Below are 24,663 nucleotides of genomic sequence, written 5' to 3'. Positions count from 1 at the left end.
TCCTTTCATTTTCAACCAATCCCATTTCTCAGCATTGTCCCATATCCCTTCTGAGGGCTTTTCTGGGGTTACATGGTATGAATTGTCTTCCTTCTTGTTGTTTTGTCTCACTATGAGGACAAGCAAGCTTAGTTTCAGCAGTATCTCATCTGCTAGGAGAGTTACAGTAGTCCATCCGTTATGCAGCTTCCAAAAGATATACTGTTGACATTTCTTGTCTGCTGTGGTCATTCTCTCGTCCTTTTGAGTTTAGGGCTCTTAATTTCCTTTACTGTTATTTTAACAGGGCTTGGGGATGGATTGTATATGGATATGTTCATGTTTAACTAGAAGTTAATCCTATAACCCCCGAAGGGCTAGCTCAGACACTACTCCCTCTCTGTGATTGCTCCAAAGTAACCTCTCCTTCCACTAACTCCTATACTTGCTAATATCATTCTTAGGGCACACACTGTTCCACTAGATGTTAAGATCTCTGAGATGAAAATCTGTGTCTAACTCATTTCTGCACTTCCACCACCTGGCAGTGCCTGGCGCACAGCACATGCTCATTAAAGTTGCTGGGTGGCACTATCTTATCTTTTAGTTGTTTAGGGAATGATTTCTAATCCCAACAAGATAATCTCCTTGAGAATAAGCCTTATGATTCATTCATTTTGGTGAACCCCATAATAAATACAGTGCCTATTAATAGGTGCCAATAAATGTTTGAGCAAAGAGTGAATTTCAGGAGTATGCTCTACCTGAGAATCCATCACATTTAGTACAATCACACATTTTGAAAGACAGTTCATACTCCCTTTTAAGGGTGTCATTCTGATTAACTCAGTTGCTGACCTACTCCTTTCAACAAAAGAAAACACTAGGAATTTAAAAACAGCAATTAATGAATGTGTGCTATATTCAATGAGTATCAAATTTAAATCTTCTAAAATGATAGGATATAGTTTTGAAATATAAGAGGAGAAAAATTATAATAAAATTACCTTCCCTGTCTTTCTTTTTTAATCTTTTTCTCCTCCTGTCTATGGTTGCAACTTCAGACTTCAAAGACATATAATATTTTCTGATTTCCTGTAGTTTTTCTTGGAGAAATGAGATTCTCTCCGTACTGTTCATATTATCTAATTCATCTAAAAGGGGGGAAAAAAGTTAATTTGCATTTTAAAATAATTCTTTGAGAAAAATGATGGTAGTTCTATCAAACATCTAACTCACAAATCAACAAAAGCTTTAGTTTATTAAAACCTAGTACAGTAAGCTAAATAAGATTGTAAACAGGGAAGATGTGAATTAAATTCATGATTAAGAATTATTTTTAGATCCCAAATGTTCTATACTAAACATTTATTACTTAAATGATCAGAAAAACATAAGAAAACATCAACACAAACCAACCCTGACCTAGCTATAATTATAGTTATCAGAATAGTTTCCCTGTATTGGCATTTTCTTCACTACTACTAGTTATACAGTAGTTAGTGCTACAAAGGGCACTTCAGTTTCACTGATTTATATAAATCATACATGTCTTCTTAATGGAGACCTTCCTGTAAGTCAATATTTATCAAGTTAATTTTATGAAAAGACACAGATTTATACTTAAGACAACATGTAGTGATTATTGCTAAGGCAATATTTGGAATATCTAAATAGTTAGTCATTATTCCTTATTAACATTAATCCAAGTTGATATTTTAAGATATATTCCACTTTACGGTATTCATTTATCAAGTTTTCAATAAGCTTCTTACTGAGTTGAAAGCTCCATTTGTATGTCCTAGGGGATGAATTTGGATGTTTTTCTCTGTGTTTATCTTTCTCTCCATCTTTGATGTGTGGGGATATTCTTGCAGGAGATCGTGCAAGTTTCTGTGGCTTAGATACATTAAGATGCTTTACTGGGGTACATTTACTTGAATTGTCTAGGACAGGAAGATCTTCACTATCACTGCTTTGTCCTATAAATAATGAAAAAGGTTAACTCAGATTATAAATGATAAAATTCTTAAATATCAAAATGCAACAGACCTAACAATTACATTTCTTGGTATCCTACAGAAATATGTGCACAAATGCACAAAGTTTATAACAGTATAAAAAAAAAAAACAAAACCTAAATGCTCACCAACAGAGAAATGGTTAAAAATGATAAACTTTTTAATACTTTCCTAAAGTTGTAAAAAAGAATGAGCTAGAGTTCATAAGAATAAAAATGGCAAAATATCTAGTATAATACTGTTAAATGAAAATGCAAAGTTATAAAACAATATAGTATTGCTCCATTTATGTTTAAAACAAGCCAACAAACTGCTAAAAATACTAACACTATAAGACTAAAGCTAGCATTGAATAACACCAACCTGTTCCATTCTTTTCATTTTTGGCTGCAGCATTTGTTCGCTTTGGGGTACGCTTTTGCTTTTTTGCCATTAATCCACTATTGCCATCACTTGGTCTTTTCTGACCTGAAATAAGGTGAAAAAGGGAACGTGAAAAAAAAAAAAAAAAACCCAAGAGGAAGTATATTTATTCAACAGACTACACTGACATTTCTTTTTTTAAGAAGAGAGAAAAGGAAAAGAAACTACTTTACAGATCAACAGTACCTAAAACTCAACAGTTTTAATTTTTGGTTTTCATATAAACACTAACTTTTCCCTAGAAAGTCCTTACCCTTCTCTCTGCTCTCTCTCTCTTGTACAATTATACTACAGGTACCAGAGGCAACATTAGTTTCAAATCCATTTGCCGATTCCCTCTCACAGAGACCTTCTTGAGATTCTTCAGCAATACTATCAACTTCAATCGTTATATCACTCTCACTTTTTACGCTTCGAGACTCATCTTGACTAAGAGTAAGTGGTGAAGCTACTGAAAAGTTATGTTGGACTACAGGAGGTAGGGCAGGTGGAATAGAAACAAGGGAGTTAGACTCAGAGCTTTCAACTGCTACATCCTCAATGCTGGTCTTATCCTTTTCATCCAAATCATCCAAATCTACTTCATGGCAAACCAAGGTTTCAGGCCCAATCAGAGGCATTGCATCCTCATCTTCTTTTAGTGGAATATTTACAGTTTCTTCAGCTGGACTATCAAATCTTTCACTAGTCAGTTGTTGGATGCATTGGTTTGACTCTGCTGTCAATGATGGCATTCCTTCATTTTCTCTTTCAAAGTGCTGTTCAAAATTTAACTTTTTCATTCCCTCAGATCCAATACAATCACTGGTCCTTTCTTGAGATACAGTAGTTGTCATTTCCATTCCATTCTCAATTCTTATTTTTTTCTCTGGTGATGATTGTCCTAGTATTTTCCGTTTCAACTTCTTTTCTTTCACACATTGGTCAATTTCATCTTCTGTAGCAGAAGAGAAGTTTTTATTGTCTAATGAAGACAATTCAAGACTACGAGCCTCTATATGAGGTTCACTTCCTGCTTCATTCTGGCCAAATGATGAAATCTTTATAATTTCTAAAGAAAGATCTTTTGTCTTGCTTCGTCTTCCCTTTCCTTTTGGAGATTTTTCGGCTTCTTTCTTAACTTCTTCTGCTTGTTCCATTTTGTTTCCAAAAATCTGTACTATTTGTTCATTCTCTCCAACTTCTAACTTCAGGGTTTCTAAAGGCTGCAGCTGAGTCCTATCATTTTCTTTTAATATGTGTGCAGAAATCTTTGGATTTTCTTCATCTAGCTTATCATCATTCAAATTTTCATTTTTTTCTAGTTCATCTTTAAGAGAAAGTTCTTCATTTATTAGATTCTTTTCTAAAGCATCTTCTGTTTCACTATCAGATGAACAAGAGTCTGTAAGAGGAAATATTATTATATTATGCAGGTTTTTATATTACCAATGTAATTTTATAATAAAAATCTTACCAAAAATAACAATAAAAATATTAATCATGTACCTCTGAATACCTCCCTGTAGAAAGTTCTGATATAAAACAAATCATAACATTTGTGCCAAGAATTTGAGGGGGAGGGGAAACTACATTAAGCGCCAAGTAAAAATATATTACATTGCGTATTACTAACTCAAATCTACATGAAAAGCTATTTTGCAATATTCCCCAGTATCATATTTAGGTACAAGAGTCCTTAAAAAAACATCAAAGGATCAGTACCTAGACATCCTAGACATGAAGTTAATTTGTTAAGTGGTTTGAGATAGTATCTAGGAGGGACATGTGATGGGCATTTTGTATCCTAAGAAAGGAATATGACATTCTACTTAAAATAATTGCGGAAAGAAAAGTTTTTTTTCTTTCCTTTCCTTTTCTTTCTTTTTTCTTTTTAAGACACAGTCTCACTCGGTCGCCCAGGCTGGAGTGCAGTGGCGTGATCTCGGCTCACTGCAAGCTCCGCCTCCCAGGTTCAAGCCATTCTCCTGCCTCAGCCTCCTGAGGAGCTGGGATAGGCGCGGGCCACCACGCCCAGCTAATTTTTGTATTTTTAGTAGAGACGGGGTTTTGTCATGTTGGCCAGGCTGGTCTCAAACTCCTGACCTCAAGTGATCCGCCTGTGTCAGCCTCCCAAAGTGCTGGGATTACAGGCATGAGCCATGGCGCCCAGGAAGAAAAGTTTTTAAAATGGGCAACTGGACTCAAAACTTTAAATATTCTTAACAAACAAGAAAGTACAGGAAACAAAAATTATTCCCTGTAAGTAAGAGAACTTGTAAAATAATAAAGTAGGGTTCTAAGACTGTATAGGATCTAAAAAATATAAAAATCTTGTCCACATGGTGCTCATATCCTCAAGAAGTTCAAAACTGCAAAAACGAATTTTTAAGTGAAAAGGTGTATAAAATTTTATTTTGTGGTTTTATCATAAACAGAATGTAGAATTCATTTTCATGTTTTAAAAAATCCCTTTCAGTGGTAGTTTAATAAGGCTGGTATGTAGTTTTGTAGACTGGACACTAAACACAGTTATGCCGTCTAGGTATCTTTCACTTTGTGGACATCTTTCGTTTGTCAGCAGATGGCAGTAAAGAGGAAGGATGTCCTTTCATAATTTGCACACAAGCACCACATGTACTAATAGCAAACATGTAGTTCAGTATAGCTTTTTTCTTGAAAGAAGAGAAATTTTTATGTAAGACAACCATTTAAAATTTCTTTTTTCGGGTCTGGGCACAGTGGCTCATGCCTGTAATTCCAGCACTTTAGGAGGCTGAGGCGGGTAGATCACTTGAAGTCAAGAGTGCGAGACCAGCCTGGTTAACATAGTAAAACCCTGTTGCTACTAAAAATACAAAAATCAGCCAGGTATGGTGGTGCACACCTGTGGTCCCAGCTACTTGGGAGGCTGAGGCGGGAAAACTGCTTGAACCCAGGAGGTGGAGGTTGCAGGGAGCTGAGATTGCGCCACTACACTCCAGCCTGGGTGACAGAGTGAGGTAGGGTCTCGCTCTGCTACCCAGGGTGGAGTGCAATGCTATGATTACACTTGCTGTAGCCTTGACTTCCCAGAGTCAAGCAATCCTCCCACCTCAGCCTTCTGAGTAGCTGGGACCACAGGTGCACACCACCACGCCAGGCTAAATTTTTAAATTTTTTTCGTAAAGATGGAGTCTCACTATATTGTCCTGGCTGGTCTGGAACTCCTGGGCTCAAGTGATCCTTCTGCCTCAGCCTCCCAAGGTGCTGGATTACAGGCATGAACCACTGCGCTCAGCCTATAATTTCTTAATTACATTTAAAAGTATACAGAGGTAGAAAAGTGAGGAAAATGAGTACAAGCAGAATAAAATATGTTCACCTATACTCATTATAAAACATGCCTGTACCACAATAGTCTGTGTTCTCTTAGAACCACATGGTTTCAGCTTTGCTGAAAGATCCCAGGTGAACAGCACTGAATTTATAGGAGACACTGGTACAGGCTTTGAGGGAAAGTGTAGCACACATTAGGATGCATGGATTGTCAATTCACCTTCTATTAAAATATATTATTTTTAAGATATTTATGAGAAAAAGTATTCCTAAATGAAAACATCACTAAATTTCAAATAAAAATGATACAGCAAAATATTTTCCTCAAATCAAATTTTATAGTTTCAATCATATGAGATTAAAAACCTAGGTGATTTACAGGTTGAACACCCCTAGTCCAAAAACCTGAAATCCAAAATGCTCCAAATTCCAAAACTTTTTGGGCACCAACATGATGCCTCAAGTAGAAAATTCCACACCTGACCTCATGGGACAGATTGCATCCAAACACAGGTGCACAACTGTCTTCGGCAGCCCCAGGCTAGTGTACAGGTAACCTTTTAATGAAAACACAGCATTGTAGGTGGAGATTGAAAGCCTGCTGTTTGTTGTCATTGTTGTTTAGCAGCCAATACAGATATTCTGGTGATGCTACCTTGCTGCTTAGTTTCCTCACACACACTATTTTTCCACTGTATTAATTGTTAAGTCATATGTTTTACTGTTACGTAATTATGTGTAAGAAAATTACTTATCAGTAGGTGGCATATAAATTCAGAGTCAAGAATAACAGTGATGCCAAACAATCACAGACTGTTCACATGGGTGGCTGAGACAGTTATACCTTTGGTTTCTGATGGTTCAAAGTACACAAATCTTTATTTCATGAACAAAACTATTAAAAATGGTATAAAATTACTTTCAGGCTATGTGTATAAGGTGTGTATGAAGCACTAATTTTCATGTTTAGACTTGGGTCCTATCCCCAGGATAGCTCATTATGTATATGCAATATTCAAAAATAATAAAAAAAAAAATCCAAAAATCCAAAACACTTCTAGTCCCAAGCATTTTGGGCAAGGGATACTCAACCTGTACTGTGAATATTTCACACAATGGAAGTTTTATTATTTATGTTATTTTTTTTTAAGTCAGCCATCCTCAAAATCGAGCACCTTCCATTCCATTTGACAGAGGTGAGCTGTCTGGTATATTGCTGCGAGCACTTCTGGTACCTGATTTTCCTTCACTGTTTGCTGTCTTAGATAAGCCATACGGCATGTTTGATGAAAGGGTTGATTTTAAAGGAGGTCGTCCCCGTTTTGACTTCTGCCTCTCCTCATCTCTCTTTTCGTCCTTTTCACTATCTTCTTTATTCTGGGCAACAACAACAAAATGTATGAGAAGGGCCAATGCTTTATGAAAAATGAACATCCTACTTATCCAAAGAAAACTACATCTCAAAAAAGGTTTGATATTTTATATGTCACTTCCTAGTCTGTGCTTATAGAAGGATCAAGAGTTTTCTGGCTGGTCTGAGAGGTTATCGGCACTTATTAACATTAGTGTCACTGAAATTGGTATATAATCCTCCACTTCTGAATTTCTAACGTATTTTGTATTTACATAAATACAATATTGTACAATTGTAATACTGGAATTATATTGTGATGGTCAGCATCAGAGCATTAGAAGGCTATACAACCATTCAGCACTCCCCACTGTTCCCTACTATCCCCTGCAGAAGGGAAAGATACCTATCATCCACTAGACAAAACCATGGGCAAATCTCTACAGCAAAGCTTGACAACGGAGGGTGTGGGTGAGGGTACAACTGGCCAGTATATATGTGTTTTAAAATTTTAGTATTGGCTTCTAGCATTTAAAAGTCAAATTTCACATTTTAAGAAATATAGTGGTCTTGAAAAATCCTAAAATCTGGCAACCCTGGGTCTGCATTCCCACAGCAGAGTGGTTAGTTCCATTCTGTCTAAATGAGGAATGTGTCCTCTCATTTGTCACGGTTAGTCTTACTTTATCCTTCTCCTATAAAGCCTCTACGGGAATATGAGTTTGAAAGTCATGTCCTAAGGGTTGCTGGTTTTCACCTTTGCCGAAACAATGTGGTAATGTGTTACTTTTAAGCTCCTGGGTTATAAAGAAAAAATCACAATTAACTTTCAAGAATCAAGATTTTTTTTTTTTTTTTTGAGACAGAGTCTTGCTCTGTTGCCCAGGCTGGAGTGCAGTGGCGCGATCTCCGCTCACTGCAAGCTCCGCCTCCCGGGTTCACGCCATTCTCCTGCCTCAGCCTTCTGAGTAGCTGGGACTACAGGTGCCTGCCACCATGCCTGGCTAATTTTTTGTATTTTTAGTAGAGACGGAGTTTCACCGTGTTAGCCAGGATGGTCTTGATCTCCTGACCTCGTGATCTGCCCACCTCAGCCTCCCAAAGTGCTGGGATTACAGGCGTGAGCCACCACACCCGGCCAAGATGATTATTACAATAAGATTTATTAGACAAACACAATATCGTATATGCATATTACTAAGCAAAAGAAGCCAATCTAAAAAGGCTATATGGTGTATGATTCCAATTATATGATATTCTCGAAATGGAAAAAACGATGGAGAGAGTAAAATGTCAGTAGTTGTCAGGGGTTGGGGTGGGGGTAAGAATAAACAGAACATAAAGGACTTTTAGGGCAGTAAAGTTACTCTATATGATACTATAGTGGTGGATCCATGTCATTATATATTTGTCAAAATCCATAGAATACACACCACCAACAGTGAACCCTAATGTAAATGATGTACTCTGGGTGACAATAATGTGTCAATGTAGGCACATCAGTTGTAACAAATACCCCACTCTGGTGGGGGATGTTGACAATTTGGGAAGACTATGCATGTATGGGGCAGAGAGTATATGGAAGGTCTATATACCTTGTTCTCAATCTTGGTATAAACCTAAAACTAAGAAGTCTTAAAAAACACACAATACAATTTGAATAATTCCTATACATATTATAAGGGACATAAATCTACAAACATACTTTCGCTTTTTTCTTCTGTTTTTTCTTTGGTCCACCTTTGTCCAAAGGCCAGATTATCCTGTCAGCCTTCACCCACTCATCATACCTTAAAAAAAAAAAAAAAGAATATGTACAAACTTTATAAATTATAACCTTTTTGAAATGTATTCACCAAACAAAAACAACAGTGAGACAGACTAAATAGTTTGTTCTTAGTGTTGGCAAGAATATGAAGGGCACAGGGGCTGGTTTGCTGGTAACATGTGCCAGTAACTGTACTAGGTATTTTGCATAACCACTAGGGAAAGGCAAGAGGATTTAAGAGTTAACAGGTTTAGAAGGAGGTCTTGGAAAGCAAACTCTAGATTCAAGACAATCTGAACTGCTTTGTTTTCTACAGCTTTTACAGACCTGAGCTTATAATCAGATTCTGCACTAGAATTCGCTCTATTGAATGAATAATAGAAAGCTAGTCAGATAAATTCAGATTTGCAAGGTGATCAGTTTCAGGTTATTTTATCAAGTCCATTTCAACTTCCTTTTCTTCCTCAACACTCTCTCTAGTCTCTAGTAAAAATATAAAAAATTAGTCTCTAGTCTAGTATTTCCAATAAAATTTTCTTCTGAACTACATTGCCTTTAGGACTCTGAAATTTTTTAGAGATATCTGTATTTCACCTCCTTTATCTAAGTTTATTCTGTTTAGCTCAAGTTGAAAACTCATTTCCCCTAAACTTTTACTTAAAATTTTTATTTTTAAATTTATTTTTAATTTAATTTTCTGGGGGACAGTTTCAATATTGTTGCCCAGACTGGCATGCAATGGTGCCATCTTGGCTCACTGCAACCTCTGCCTCCTGGGTTCAAGTGATTCTTATGCCTCAGCCTCCTGAGTATCTGGGATTACAGGTGCCCACCACACCCAGCTAATTTTTTATTTTTCGTAGAGACGGGGTTTCGCCATGTTGACCAGGCTGGTCTTGAACTCCTGACCTCAGGTGATCTGCTCACCTTGGCCTCCCAAAGGGCTGGCATTACAGGGGTGAGCCACTGGACCCAGCAACTTTCTTGAAAGAGGGCCTCACTCTGTTGCCAGGATGGAGTGAGAGGCATGATCCCCTGAGCTCAGATGATCCTCCCACCTCAGCCTCCTGAGTAGCTGAGACCATGGGTGTACACCATTGCATCAAGCTAATTTTTGTATTTTTTATAGAGACGGGGGTTTTGCCATGTTGCCGAGGCTGGTCTTGAATTTCAGAGCTCAAGTGATCTGCCCACCTCAGCCTCCCAAAGTGCTAGGATTATAGGTATGAGCCACTGCACCTGGCCTTCTCAAATGATTACTATCACTGCTGAATGTCTATAGTCCAAGTGACTAATCAGGGGCAAATAAGAAATTAAGTTTTCTGGAACTAAATAACAGTTTTTACATTATATAAATATACAAGTATTTATAGAATTAAGTTAAAATCTAAAAATATGTACACTTAATTGAAGAAACTACAGGCAGTCCTTGCTTTAGACCAGGAGTGTCCAATCTTTTGGCTTCTCTGGGTCACACTGGAAGAAGAATTGTCTTGGGCCACACATAAAATAACACTAACGATAGCTGATGAGAAAAAAAAAAAAAAAAAGAAAAAGAAAAAAGAAAAAGAAAAAAAAACCACACAAACAAAAAAACTCTCATGTTTTAAGAAAGTTTATGAATTTATGTTGAGCCACATTCAAGGCCATCCCGGGCTGCATATGGCCTGTGGGCCACGGGTTGGACAAACTTGCTTTAGACTGTAGCGTGTTAATAGAAACTCATGTATCTGGAAACGATATTCTTGCTTTGTAAACTAGTTACCATGGAGATGTACAAAGTAAAGACATGGTTCCTGTATGCATGTATTTCAGCTGACATGGTACCATGACTACCTATACAGATGCTCCTTTACTTATCATTCCATTATGTCCTGATAAACTCATCACAAACTGAAAATATCGTAAGTCGAAAAATGCATTTAATACATCTAGCCTACTGAACATCACAGCTTAGCTTAGCCTACCTTAAACATGCTCAGAACACTTATATTAGCCTACAGTTGAGCAAAATCATCTAACACGAAGTCTATTCTGTAATAAAGTCTAAAATATCTCATGTAATTTATTGAATACGCTGTACAATATTGGTTGATTAGTCTCATGGTTTCTTCGCTGCTTGATGTGGCTTGCCACCACTGCACAGTCTGATGAGAGAGTATCATACTGCGTATCACTAGATCAGTAAAAAAAAAAAATCAAAATTCAGGCCGGGTACAGTGGCTCACGCCTGTAATCCCAGCACTTTGGGAGGCCGACGCGGGCGGATCACAAGGTCAAGAGATCGAGACCATCCTGGCCAACATGGCGAAACCCCATCTCTACTAAAAATACAAAAATTAGCTGCGCGTGGTGGCATGCATCTGTAATCCCAGCTACTTGGGAGGCTGGGGATGCTGAGGCAGGAGAATCGCTTGAACCCAGGAGGCGGGGTTGCAGTGAGCCCAGATCGCACCACTGCACTCCAGTCTGGTGAAAAAGCAAGACTCCGTCTTAAAAAAAAAAAAAAAAAATCAAACTTCTAAGTATGGCTTCTACTGAATGCATATAGCTTTTGAACCATTTTAAATTAAAAAAAATTGAAGTTGAACCACTGTAAGTTAGGAACTACCTGTACCATGATTTGAAAACGATCTCTCACCTCATTAACCCAGTATCTAGTTTCTAAAATGGGACTGGCTATGAGCATTGTACTAGGCCTTTAAATATCTGTACTTTGTTAACTTATATGGAAATGTTTATTCATCTGAACATACACTGAGGGCCTACTAGTATGCACTGTATCAGGAAGTACATAGAGAATAAACATGGCCCATGTTCTCAAGCAACCCATAGTCTGTTATAAAAGACAGACATAGGGTAAAATCAAGTATAGTCTGGTAAGTGCAATAAGAGAGTTGCGTATCTGATCCAGGGCTAACAAAGGGATAACTCTATCCAATTCCACAATTCCAAAGGAGGTATCAGACAACCAAGAAGCGCAAGCCTGATTTTTAGTGTACTTGGTCCTGGCGACACTGGACAAAGCAGTATACCATGTAGGTACTTCTAGCACTAATACTACTAACCAAGGACAGTCCCAGGATTTCTTAGTGAGAGACCAGGACTCTTCTCACACTTCTTACACTTGCAGATACTCCCTTTCAGGAATCTGGCTAAATTCTTTAGGAACCATGGTGGCTTCATCTCAACGAACAGGCCAGAATTATACCAGCTTTTAGGAGTAGACGAGAACAATGAAAAAACATGAACCAGGAGAGTACCAGTTAAGTAACGAATTAGGGAGATGACCAATCCAAAACCTGAGTGTATAATAAAATGACTGCTGAGAAGAGTCATAAAGTAAAACATTAAAGAGATGAGAAAGAAAGATGATACGGGAAATTCTAGAAAGCAGAACACAGACATATACAGATGTGAAACAGGAGTGGAGAGTTGTGAACTAAATAAGAATCTGAAGAAGAAAGAAGGCTATCCTGTGATGCAACTGGAAATATAATGACTGCAAGTTGGTAAGATGTAGTCCTTTTCCCCTGAATTCAGCAATACATTGTAAAGAAAACAAAACAGTTAACATTCATGGAGCACTAAGTGCCAGGCATGATTCTAAGCATTTACATCTTAATACAAATATTATCACTACAGTAGTCCCTGCTTAGCCACAGCATAGTTCAATTACCCATGATCCAAAAATATTAAGATATTTTGAGAGAGAGAAAGACTACATTCATATAACTTTTATTACAATATATTGTTATAATTGCTGTATTTTATTATTATTGTTAATCTCTTACTGTGCTTAATTTATAAATTAAACTTTATTGTAGGTATGTATGTATAGGAAAAATGATAGGATATATAGGATTCAGTACTATCTGAGGTTTCAGCATCCACTGGGGGTCTTGGAACACATCTCCAGCAGATGAGAGGGAACTACTGCATTATACAACACCTCTACAAAATAGGAACCGTATTTTTCCCAGTTTAGAGATGAGGGATTTGAGTCATAACAGAGCACACATCTAGTGTATAGAGAAACCCAGGAGCAGTCTGGCTCCAAATAAATACAGGGCAACTAGAGATATTAAACATGCCAGATTTTGTAAAAGACAACAAGAAAGGCAGCCCCCGACATTTAGGAATTTGCCTGGCACTATCCGTTGGGCCTTGGTGTTGCTTGGAGCTAGTCTGGCACGCATAGCTAGGCCACACTGTCCTGCTGTTGAAATATGAACAATTTCAAAGAGCATCAACATCAGACAACTCCATTCTGTGATCATGATGCATCAAAACAAAAACAAGACCACTTCCTAATCGTGTCTGAACACAGAAAAAACAGGAACATTGTCCAAGTCACAAAAACGACCAAACATCGTTTTTTTCTTGACTAATGTGAGTGATTGCTGTTTCTTTACCAGTTATAGTGTTACCTTGGTCTGTCTCTCCTTCTAGATAAGATTTATTAAGAAAACCAATTATAATTACCCCAGCTTCCTGACAGGATCCAATATGGAGCAAAATCCCCCTTTTTTTTTTTTCTTTTTTTTTAAATAAGAGACAGGGTTTTGCTCCATCGTCCAGGCTGGAGTGCAGTGGCATGATCACAGCTCATTGCAGTCTCCAACTCCTGGGCTCCAGTGATCCTCTCACCTCAGCCTTCTGGGTAGCTGGGACTACAGGTACGTGCCACAATGCCAGGCTAATTTTTAATTTTAATTTTTTGTAGGGATGGGGGTCTAACTATGTTGCCAGGTCTGGTCTCGAACTCCTGGCCTCAAGCAGTCCTTCCGCCTCCACCTCCCAAAGTGCTGGTATTACAGGCACGAGCCACCATACTCTGCCTTTCTTAAACCCTCCCCAAAATAATCTAATGGAATATCAAATCTAAGTTCTAACGTTCTGTTTTATTAATTAGTCGACTTAGAATTATTACAGTGCTTGACACAGGCTTGATTTCTGATTAATGAAACAAACAAACACTGCACAGTTGGAAGCTAGGGAACTGGCTCCCTGCTCATATTCAGTAATATGTCTCCACAGAATTATGAATTATTGTTTTCCAAAGGTGGTGCCTTGAGCCTCTGTTGATTCATTTAACACCTTATTACTAAGGTGCCCTATGGTTTCCCTTGCTGTGTGTTCTTCCTCACTATAAATGAGTAATAAATGTAACTTGTTCTAACTACAGGTGTGATCCTGGTAGTCTCCGGCTAGAAGCATTGACACTGCCAGTATAACAGCAGGAATGTCAAAGTCTTGGAAAATTCAGAATCAAGGTGTGCTTTGTAAATATATACCATCATTTGCTTTCACTCTTCACAACATTAAGTTGATGTTCTATTTAACCACTGAAAAAATTTCAATAGTAAGAAAATACTTTCTTGCTTACCTGACATTCCATCCATAGTAATGTACCAAATATAAAACTTCTCCATCATCAATTTCAGTGCTTTTAATACTGGCTTCATAAATTTTCTGAGTCTTCCCTCGTCCGTATTTTACTTTCACTTTGGTTCCTGTTAGGCAGGGTTCCATGTCTTCCTCATCTTCCTCTCCTTCAGAGTCACATTTGCTTTCAGTTTCTTCCCTGCAGTAAGTTATAATATTGATAATGCTACTAATAACTTAATGAAGAACAAAATATGCTAAAAGAATTCAACAGGTAGATTATTCACAACCTAAATATTACCTTAGTAACATATCAGTGGAGGAGGAGAAGAAGGAGGAGAAGGAGAAGATTTCTGTGGCCTACTTACTAAGGAATTTATTACGTGAAGGTGCACTGTACCCAAAGTAAATCCATACTTTTTAAAAGCCAATCAAGTCACAGCTAATGATGATCTGTAATCAAACAAATCACTTCTGACAAAACAAGAAAAATACGCTCTGAAAAAATTCTTTAGAATTCGTATTTAAGTGCCAGCTAACGATGATCTGTAATCAAACAAATCACTTTTGACAAAACAAAATAAGAAAAATATGCTCTGAAAAAATTCTTCAGAATTCATATTTAAGTGCCACCTTATATGTAAAAAAAAGATCTAAGGATATTTTGTAACTTCCTGCAACTGAATTTTCTTAAATCTGCTTTACTACCACAATTAGAATAGTTCTTGGCAAGACTAGTTTTTTTAGTGGGCAAAATAATAAGCAAGGGCTATCTACTTTAGTAACCATGTAAACTAATTTATATTTTAAAGGTTTCCCAACCCTAACAAAGAAAAGAAATTTGAGTATTAGGTCACTTGCTGACACTGTAGGATAGCACCACAAGAACAAAGCTTTACATTTGTGTTGAATTCTATTTGTTTACTCATATTCCATCAGCTTTTCTTTGTATTGATAATCAGGTATAAAGATTAAAACAGGACGGTCTAAAAATACTTTTAATATTTTTATAACAAAACATTGTGTATCAATGCTGTAAAGACTCACAAGAGAACTGCATCAAAGATCATTCTAGTGTCACAAGCATTAAAAGCTCAACAAGTAGTATTGTTCTCTGTAATAAATATAGGGCATTATTTTGGTGACCCCTGGGGGTCCTGACATGAAGCTTTGACAGCCCATTTGCAGTGGGAATGTTTTCTCTTGGAGGACACCTTCCAATAATAGACTGATGAGGTAAATTCAAAACATTATGAGAAAAACTACTTAAAGATAATATTGTTCTTCATATTCAAGTCTGTGAAGTTTTCTCTAAAATAAACCTCCATTTACATAGCAGTTATAGTCTTTTTAAATCACATTTTTACATAGATGTATTATATGTTTTATATACATATTTCAATATACATATTTTGATGTTTTTCACACAAAGCTTCAAAGCTTTTCACAAAGCTTCAAACTATAATTAGGCCTTCCTTTTTTTTTGAGACAGAGTCTCACTCTGTTACCTAGGCTGGATGGAGTGCAGCGATACAATCTTGGTTCACTGCAAGCTCCGCCTCCCGGGTTCACGCCATTCTCCTGCCTCAGCCCCCCGAATAGCCGGGAATACAGGTGCCCACCACCGCGCCTGGCTAATTTTTGTATTTTTAGTAGAGATGGGGTTTCACCGTGTTAGCCAGGATGGTCTTGATCTCCTGACCTCATGATCCGCCTGCCTCGGCCTCCCAAAATGCTGGGATTACAGGTGTGAGATACTGCGCCCGGCCAATTAGGCTCTACTTTTTAAGTGGTTCACCTTTGCTTAAATTTTTTTGTCCAAATATTTAAAATTCTATACTCATATCATTACACTCAACTCCAATTATTTCCTCCTACTTTTCCTAATCCTAATTATATTTCATTACAGAACCTTTTCTTACTCACTAACCTAGTTCATACGTAATTGTGATAGCTCCTGTGCCTATTTGTATTAAATCAAATTACCTCTCCCATTCACTAATCATCCTATTTTTCCAAATATTTATTATCTCAATGGCAGGTCAGTTTTCCCAAATTTGGCTTAACAACTCAAATTTCTAGAAAAATTAACATCACATAATAATAGAAAAATAACTATAGAAGAGAGCTGGTATTACAAGTAAGTGTGTTATGTTGTTGCTCAGTTAAAATTCATTTTTAGTAGTGTCCTAAAATTAGTAAATCCATTTCTCAACGCTTACAGAAACAGCTAATACCTTGGTGAGAGACTACCTTGATCTTGCTGGACTGCCTAATCTTTGACTATTTTTAAGTCAGTTCAGTCCATACTTGTCTAATACATAGAAAAAAAGAATACAGGTTTTACTCAACAGTAAACAGGATGGACATTAAAAAATCTAAAATTTATTGTTGTGATGTGGGGCAAGAATGTATTTTCCAAACTAGAATCAGGGGTGCATGCCACTTAATCTAATACAATAACTTGAAAAAGAAAAATGTCTTAAAGCTAACACACAGAAACATCTGCTAGTACTGTGCACCCATGTGTTTGTTAGCTTTCCCACATTGTACCTTTTTTAAAATGGAATTTTTGCTGTCGCTGTTTCCTCTTGTCCACTTCCTCCATTTTTCTCCAGCTCCCTTCCCTGCTGTCAACTGCAGGACCTTTCTTTTGACTGGGTGGCGCAGCCTTCTTTGAGGCCACTGTTTAGGGCACAAGTGCTATTAAAATGGTGCGACCAGTATATTCTCCGATTCCGAAAGGCAATACACATCATCTTCACAATGTGTCTCACCTTCATTAGACAAGAGGAACGGAAGTCCCAATAAGAAAACATTCCCTTAAACCTGAATCTCTAAGCAGGAACAAAGCGCTGTTGTACCCCAGACAGGTGCTTCTGGAGAACAAACATAAGATAATGTACCTCTCTTGGCTTTTCTCTTCCTCTTCATCTGAATCTTTGTCAGAATCCTCCTGTTTTTTAATTTTCTTCTCTTTTTGCTTTGGTGTATTTTTTCTCCCCAGTAGTAGCTCATTTTCTTTTTTCTCTGCAGTTTCATAGTCATCATCTGCATCCTTATTTTCTGTATCATTGTCTTTTAATTTGTCTTCTGTTTTCTCTTCTTCAATTTCCTTTTTAATAGAATTTACATCTCGAGCAATTCTCCTTCGTCCCTAGTAGAGGTGATAAAAGCTTTAAAATAGCTATCACTATAAAGGGGAAAAAAGTAGGAAAAAACATCTTTTCCTTTAACCTTCACAGCAATGACTCTGGCTTGAAACACGGCCCTGAAAACCAACTCAAAGGTACATTTCTCTTCCTTTTGAAAGTAAAAGAATAACTAATATAAATTACTTAATTATGTCCAGGTCTACTTTGGCTACATACTACTTAAGAAATATCTGTCAGAATCTGTTTGAGTGAAAAAAGGAAACAACAACAAAAAAGAAATAAAAGTTGTCTCCTTTGTTTACTACGTCATTTTATCTCACTTTTATTCTCAACTATAATAAAAATTTAAAATAAATTATCTAATGTTAATGATAAAACGTAACAATAATAAAGCATATCCCCTGAATTTTGCTTCTTTAAAAGCTCTGTGGTCTCTAATTCTACAGCTTAGTAAAACAAAATTTACATTGTCACTGTATTTGTGGATGACTACATTTTAAAAGGACTGAATTGCATAAATGGCAAAAAAAGTGAGGAGACTTCTTTGAATGAGTATCTGGAGAGTTCGCTGGGCCAACAGCAATATGTTTTACCCCCACTAGCTTCTATCTAGCCCACTGAATGCTGAAGTGACCATGACCGGTGAGCAATTTCACTATCTCCTAGGTTCTATTTCAAGACAACTTTTATACACTGGCAGAATTCTCCTCTTCTTGGAATAAAGCAGATAAACAGCCGGCAACTTAGGGAGCATTAGGATACAATTAATATCTCAGTAAGCAAATGTTTTCCCTAGTTGCTGGCTATGTGCTATTTACACTTCAAAGGCAGGAAAAGAAGAAATTTTTTTCTATCATAAAGCACTAGCATGCAAGTTCCAAGATGGCACTTCCATCTCCTCAGATCTACACAGTGGCTGGCACATAGCAGGTGTTTTTGTTTTTTTTTTTTTGAGACAGAAGCTCACTGTGTCGCCAGGCTGGAGTGCAGTGGTATGATCTCAGCTCACTGCAACCTCTACCTCCCAGGTTCAAGCGATTCTCCAGCCTCAGCCTCATGAGTAGCTGGGACTACAGGCGCACGCCACCACGCCCAGCTAATTTTTGTATTTTTAGTAGAGATGGGGTTTCACCATGTGGCCAGGATGGTCTTGATCTCTTGACCTCGTGATCCGCCCGCCTCGGCCTCCCAAAGTGCTGGGATTACAGGCGTGAGCCACCGCGCCCGGCCTAGCAGGTGCTTTTAAAATATCTGTAGGTAAATGAATGAAAACAACTGCTATAAAACTTGGGTCTGTATGCCTTTTTCCCAGAAGTACCATTTTTATTTATTTATTCAATTTTTTGAGATGGAGTCTCGCTCTATCACCTAGGCTAGAGTGCAGTGGTGCGATCTTGGCTCGCTACAACCTCTGCCTCCTGGTTTCAAGTGATCCTCCTGCCTCAGCCTCCTGAGTAGCTGGGACTACAGGTGAGAAATGCCATTTTTAGAAGCCTGGCTTATATATGTGGATAAGTGATGAGGATATTTTTACAAGCAAATGTATTACAGCACTTTTTAAAATAGTAAAAAATTGGGAGAAAATTTAGGAGAATGTAAATTTATGGTTCATCTATACTAGACAGCACATTGCAGATATTTTATGTAGGACGAGGAAGGTTTTTAGGTAATGACAACGAAGTATGTCCACAATACATACAATAAAATATTATTCACCTTTAAAAAGGAAGGAAATTCTGACACGTGCTACAACATAATGTCTTGCAGATATTATGCTGAGTGAATAAGCCAGTACAAAAAGACAAACACTGTATGATTTCACTTATATAAAGATACCTAGAATATCAAATTCATAGGCACAGAAAGTAAAATTGTGGTTGCTAGGGGTTGGGGGAAGAATGAGGAGTTACTGTTTAATGGGTACAGAATTTCAGTTTTGCAAGGTAAAAATGTTCTGGAACTGGATGGTGGTGACGCTTATGCAACAGTGAGAATGTACTTAATGCCAATGAAATGTACACTTGAAAAGAGTTAAGGTGGCAAATTTTATGTTATATGTACTTACCACAATTTTTAAAAAAATTAAAAAAAGAAAAGAAAACCAATTTGGAAACTTCATGACATTCACTAAAAGATTCCATTTACTACATGAAAGAATGAACAGTTTTAACAACTGGTTTCTGGACTATAAGACAAAGAAATTTCACATTCTTTTTCATTAAATATGATTCCACCAAAAAATAAGACATATTATACTAATTAAACTTCTTTGATGGTGCGGTAAATTCCTTTCTCTTTCTAAAACTTGATAAATCCTACTATGTAAACATCACTGGACACTGATCCAAATGCTAGTGACAATTCCTAAACAGACTTTATATATTAAAGGAAAGAAGGAGCAGAGTTGGAAGATACAACTAGCGTACATGTACACATCACTAGAGCCACACAGTGTGCTATAAAGTTACAGAGAAAGACAAGATACCATCTAGTTCAGGGCACAGGCACTATAAAGAGGTGATTCGTTTATTCAACATCTATTTAATAAGCCTTTATTACGTGCCAGGCACTATTCTAAATGTCTGGGATCTGTCAATAAATGAAATAAACACTAATCCCTGACCTCGTGGAGTGTAATTCTTGTGTAGAGTGGCGCAAAATAGATAATCACAATAAACAGAATAAGTAAATTACAAATAGGAGCAACATTACAGGGACTGAGAGTTCTAAAGAGAGGAGGCAGGTTACAATTTCAGATAAGGTGACCGAGATAGCCTTCAATGAGGTGATACTTTAGCAAAAGACTTGGAAAAGGAGTATCTGAGATTCATCCCAGACGAGAATGACTTGATCGAACATAAACAGAAAACAGAAGGAAGGGTTTTCAGGTAGAGAAAATAATATACAATATATTTAGAAAAAAGTAGTTAGCTAAGCAGCATTAAATACTGGAAAATAAGCTAGGTTCACTGTAGTACTTTTGTGTATATACGAAAATGGCTATAATAAAAAATTTTAAGTAATACTTAAACCAGATAAAACTAGTATTAAGCACTCACCCTCGGAGATTTTAATTCTATCTCTTCTCTTTCACTTTCACTGTTTGAATCAATATTTTCCTCAGGTTCACTCTTCACTTCTGTTAAAGGCATTTCTTGATCTAATTTGAGAGCCTCTTCCATTGATTCTTCTAAGTCTTTTTTTTCCTCTTTTACTTTTGGTTCATGGTGATGAATAGTTCTGAACTGAATATTTGCCGAACGGCAGTACTCCTCAAAACCATACAGATACCTAAACAAACAATATTTCATTTAAGAAATCTTACAGTCTTTGCATTTAACTTGAATTCACATGTTATTAAACACATTTTTAAAAAGTAAAGCCCAGTAATTTAAAAAAAATTTTGTGTTGCTATTTTCTGTGTTACTATTTTCTTGGTGTTTTAGATAGAATTATAAATAGAAAAACTGATCATAAAATGCTGTCCTGAGACGTCTCAGCTTGTGATAACTAAACATAACTATCGTAAGTTTTGATATGAAGGCTGTTCACCCCAAAAGATGTAGCTCTATAATATGTATCATAATCGCAGACACTGTCTGCGTCTTGCTTTTGGAAAGGAAATCAGGACAACATAAGAAATGGAGTAAATAAGATTTGATGCAATGAAATAACTTTCAATCACAAGTATCTGTCAACCTAAACCTTTTTATACACTTTCTCTAACTTTAATGTTCCTAGATTGATGTATTCTTGTTAACAAAGTAAATGGAAAATATTTCCTATAAATATATATTCTTTGATGAATAAACTATACTACTTACTTTCTATAAGCAGTTTTTACATTGTAGGAAGCAGCTGAATTCAAAATAGGAATGCCAAGGTCCATATAAATTTGCTTCCATACAGCACCACTATCAATCTGGAAAATTAAGTTTTTACGTTAACATTTGCAAAGGGAATTAATCTTTTTTTTTTTTTTTTTTTTTTTTGAGACAGGGTCTCACTCTGTTGCCCAGGCTGGAGTGCAGTGGCGCAATCAGGGCTCACTGCAGCCTCGACTTCCTGGGCTCAAGTGATCCTCCCACCTCAGCTTCCCGAGTAGTTGGGACCACAGGCATGCGACACCACACCTGGCTAATTTTTGTTGAGATAGGGTTTCGCCATGTTGCCCAGGCTGGTCTCGAACTCCTGAGCTCAAGCAATCCACCCCGCCTCAGCCTCCCAAAATGCTGGGATTACAGGTGTGAGCCACCATGCCTGGCCAGGAAATAATCTTTACCCTAATATTCTATGTTCATTAAGGAAATGTATTTATTATCCAATGTGCATATAATGCAATATAAAATAATTTACCTTTTTATGACATCAATACATGTTTCAAATAGCAATGTTATACTTACATTGTCACATCCACCCTGATGATAAACCAGTCTGAAGAGTTTGAAGAGATTGAGATCTTTATAGCCCAAAACAGGTGGTTTGTTGATTGGAGTACCTTTTCAATGTAAGTAGGTAGAAATAAAATGTTTATTCAAATGAGAAATACTAATTTGAAAACAAAGCTGTCAACTTCTAATTTCCCAAATTTCATTAATTAGAGGCACATATTTAAAGAGCCTTAAACAATGTAAGACAACATAAGATATGCTCTCCATTATTTATATAGCCTTTGTGGGGAACTTCAGATTTTAGGTGTTATACTTCTAAAACTAATAAAGCCACCTCTTTAACTGTGAATGAATTGAGTAAAACTAAACACTACATGGTGTGGCCAACAATGTTGCTGGTTCAAGAAGCTTGGGCATAGGGCTGGGTGCAGCGGCTCACACCTGTAACCCCAGCACTTTGGGAGCCTAAGGCAGGAAGATCACTTGGGCTCAGGAGTTTGAGACCAGCCTGGGCAACATGGCGATATCCTGTCTCTACAAAAATTAAAAGGAAAACATTAGCTGAGTGTGGTGGTGTGCACCTGTGGTCCCAGGTACTCGGGAGCCTGAAGTGGGAGGATTGCTTGAGTCCAGGAAGTGGAGGCTGGAGGGAGCCATATTCATGCCACTGCACTCCAGCTTGAGTGACAGAGCAAGACTCTGTCTCAAAAAAAAAAAAAAAGTTTAGGCATAAACAAACACAATAGAAAAGATAAGATTTACACCCTGGTTCCATTTTCACTGCTTTGACACAAATGTTAAGACTGTTAGCAGTAATCTGAAGGATGATTTCTGAAGGCCACACAGAATGTTTAGGACCAATTTATCTTAAGATTTTCCAGGACTAACAAATGCCAAGGAGTAGGATGGTTTATAATTGTTCTATTATTCTACCTATATTAGAAATCTCATCCTTTTCAGATAACAATTGGTCTCCTATTATGTTTAATTTGCTGAGAACAAGGATCAGGCTAGTTTATCTAGTTTATTTACCACAAATACAGCATTAGCAATTAGTGGATATGCAGATTAACATTATAACTGGTCACTTTCTATTTCTAAAATATCAGAATATTCTTTAGTTTTATAAGTGACAGGGAAAACTAAATTGTATTAAAATACTTTCTCACTTGTTTCTATGTAAAATAGGTATTAACAGTTTAATTCCAAATATTTTACTACTGTCAGGTGTAACTGATTCTAGGATTTATTTAAAATCCAAAACTAGACAGGCATGGTGGTTCACAGCTGTAATCTCAGCACTTTGGGAGGCAGAAGTGAGAGAATCACTTGAGGCCAGGAGTTTGAGACCAGCCTGGGCAATATGGCCAAACCTGTCTCTACAAAAAATAGAAAAATAAAAAATTAGCTGAGTATGGTGGCACGTGCCTGTAGTCCCAGCTACTCGAGAGGCTGAGGCAGGAGGATCACTTGAGCCCAGGAGGTCAAGGCTGCAGTAAGCCAGGAGCAAATCACTGCACTCCAGCCTGGGCATCAAAGCAAGAACCTGTCTCAAAATAAATAAATAAATTATAAAATCCAAAACTGTTTATCTGCAATACTAACAAAAACAATGCATATACCTAGAATGTAAACATGTAAAATAAATGACTACTTTAAAATAATGAGCATGAAAATACCTCTGTCTTCCATAAACTTATAAAGCTGCTGGAGGAAGTTGTCCCTCTCTTCAGGATCAAGTTCTTCCTCAGGCTGTAAAGATAAAATACATAAATGTATGGCGCAGTGAACTGGAAAAGATACATGTCTTCTTTTACTTTTGTGAACCCAATGTAAAGTCATCAAATTTTAATAAAGCTGAAAAATCTGAATTTTCTCAATATCCTACAATGCCAGATTTTAAGTCATATTTATGAAGATATAAAATGTCTACCCTTCACTCCATTTACCAGTCTAACTCTACCTTTGAGTATCACTGTAAGGACTAAGATTAGCCAAGAGGAAAACATTCAGGAATAAAATGGGAGTGTTATGTTTTCACCTCACCTGTTTTTTTTTTTTAAGCCCATTAAAAATACTATGTGGCCCACGCAAATATACTGGCAGATGAGCACAATCATGACACATGTTCATTGTATCATATATTTATATCTAAAAGTAACTTTCATATAAATATGATAGGTTTTGTTATTGTCAGATGAATATAAACCAGGGATTGCAAAGTCACAGTGGCAAAGGATTTTTGTTTAGATGGTACAATGTTTTAAAGAAATCTGAATACATTTAAGTGAGTCATATACATTCTATTTTACCCCAGACCTCATCACCCCCTCATCTCACAATAACCTGGTTTTCTCTTTTGCCTTTCTAGTATGGCCCCTTTGGTTGACTTTGCAACACCTAAAAATAAGATAACAAAATAATTCCAGAAGTAATTCTTAGGGAAGGAAACAAGATACATAATTATTGATTTAGCTTCTTTAAAAATTCTTAAAGTTTAGCAATACTACAGAGAAACAAAACACTGATATGTTTCCTCCATATAAATGATCATAACTCAGAGTATTACTCTCCTCTGTTCTAAAAGAGCTCAGAATCTTTTTTTTTTTTTTTTTAGATGGAGTTTTGCTCTTGCTGCCTAGGCTGGAGTGCAATGGGACGACCTCAGCTCACTGAAGCCTCTGCCTCCTAGGTTCAAGCAATTCTGCTGACTCAGCCTCCTGAGTAGCTGGGACTACAGCAGTGTGCCACTACACCTGGCTAGTTTTTTTGTATTTTTAATAGAGATGGGTCTCACCATTTTGGCCAAGCTAGTCTCAAACTCCTGACCTCAGGTGATCCGCCCACCCCAGTCTCACAAAGTGCTGGGATTACAGGCGTGAGCCACAGC

At 37.1% G+C, this 24,663-nt stretch overlaps 1 protein-coding gene across 4 annotated transcripts in view; it reads right to left on the bottom strand.

Annotated features, from left to right (window-relative positions):
* The window catches only part of ARID4A (AT-rich interaction domain 4A), a 75,262-nt gene that overhangs the window by 5,753 nt on the left and 44,846 nt on the right, over positions 1-24,663 (bottom strand). For 2 of the 4 annotated variants that reach the window (XM_025393059.1, XM_025393060.1), the window contains exons 12-23: positions 23,453-23,525; positions 21,786-21,880; positions 21,207-21,304; positions 20,442-20,673; positions 17,134-17,384; positions 14,229-14,426; positions 8,777-8,861; positions 6,956-7,097; positions 2,677-3,807; positions 2,364-2,468; positions 1,755-1,961; positions 987-1,133 (exon numbers count right to left, since the gene is read on the bottom strand). In XM_025393059.1, coding sequence (XP_025248844.1) covers positions 987-1,133; positions 1,755-1,961; positions 2,364-2,468; positions 2,677-3,807; positions 6,956-7,097; positions 8,777-8,861; positions 14,229-14,426; positions 17,134-17,384; positions 20,442-20,673; positions 21,207-21,304; positions 21,786-21,880; positions 23,453-23,525 — 2,764 coding nt within the window. The remainder of the gene's footprint in view (positions 1-986; positions 1,134-1,754; positions 1,962-2,363; positions 2,469-2,676; positions 3,808-6,955; positions 7,098-8,776; positions 8,862-14,228; positions 14,427-17,133; positions 17,385-20,441; positions 20,674-21,206; positions 21,305-21,785; positions 21,881-23,452; positions 23,526-24,663) is intronic. The other 2 variants (XM_025393061.1, XM_025393062.1) reach the window with 2 other exon arrangements.

Source organism: Theropithecus gelada, chromosome 7b, assembly GCF_003255815.1.
Source record: "Theropithecus gelada isolate Dixy chromosome 7b, Tgel_1.0, whole genome shotgun sequence".
Classification (NCBI taxonomy): Eukaryota; Metazoa; Chordata; class Mammalia; order Primates; family Cercopithecidae; genus Theropithecus; species Theropithecus gelada.
Note: the sequence above shows the minus strand (reverse complement) of the source record. Positions and strands in the feature narration are given on the sequence as shown.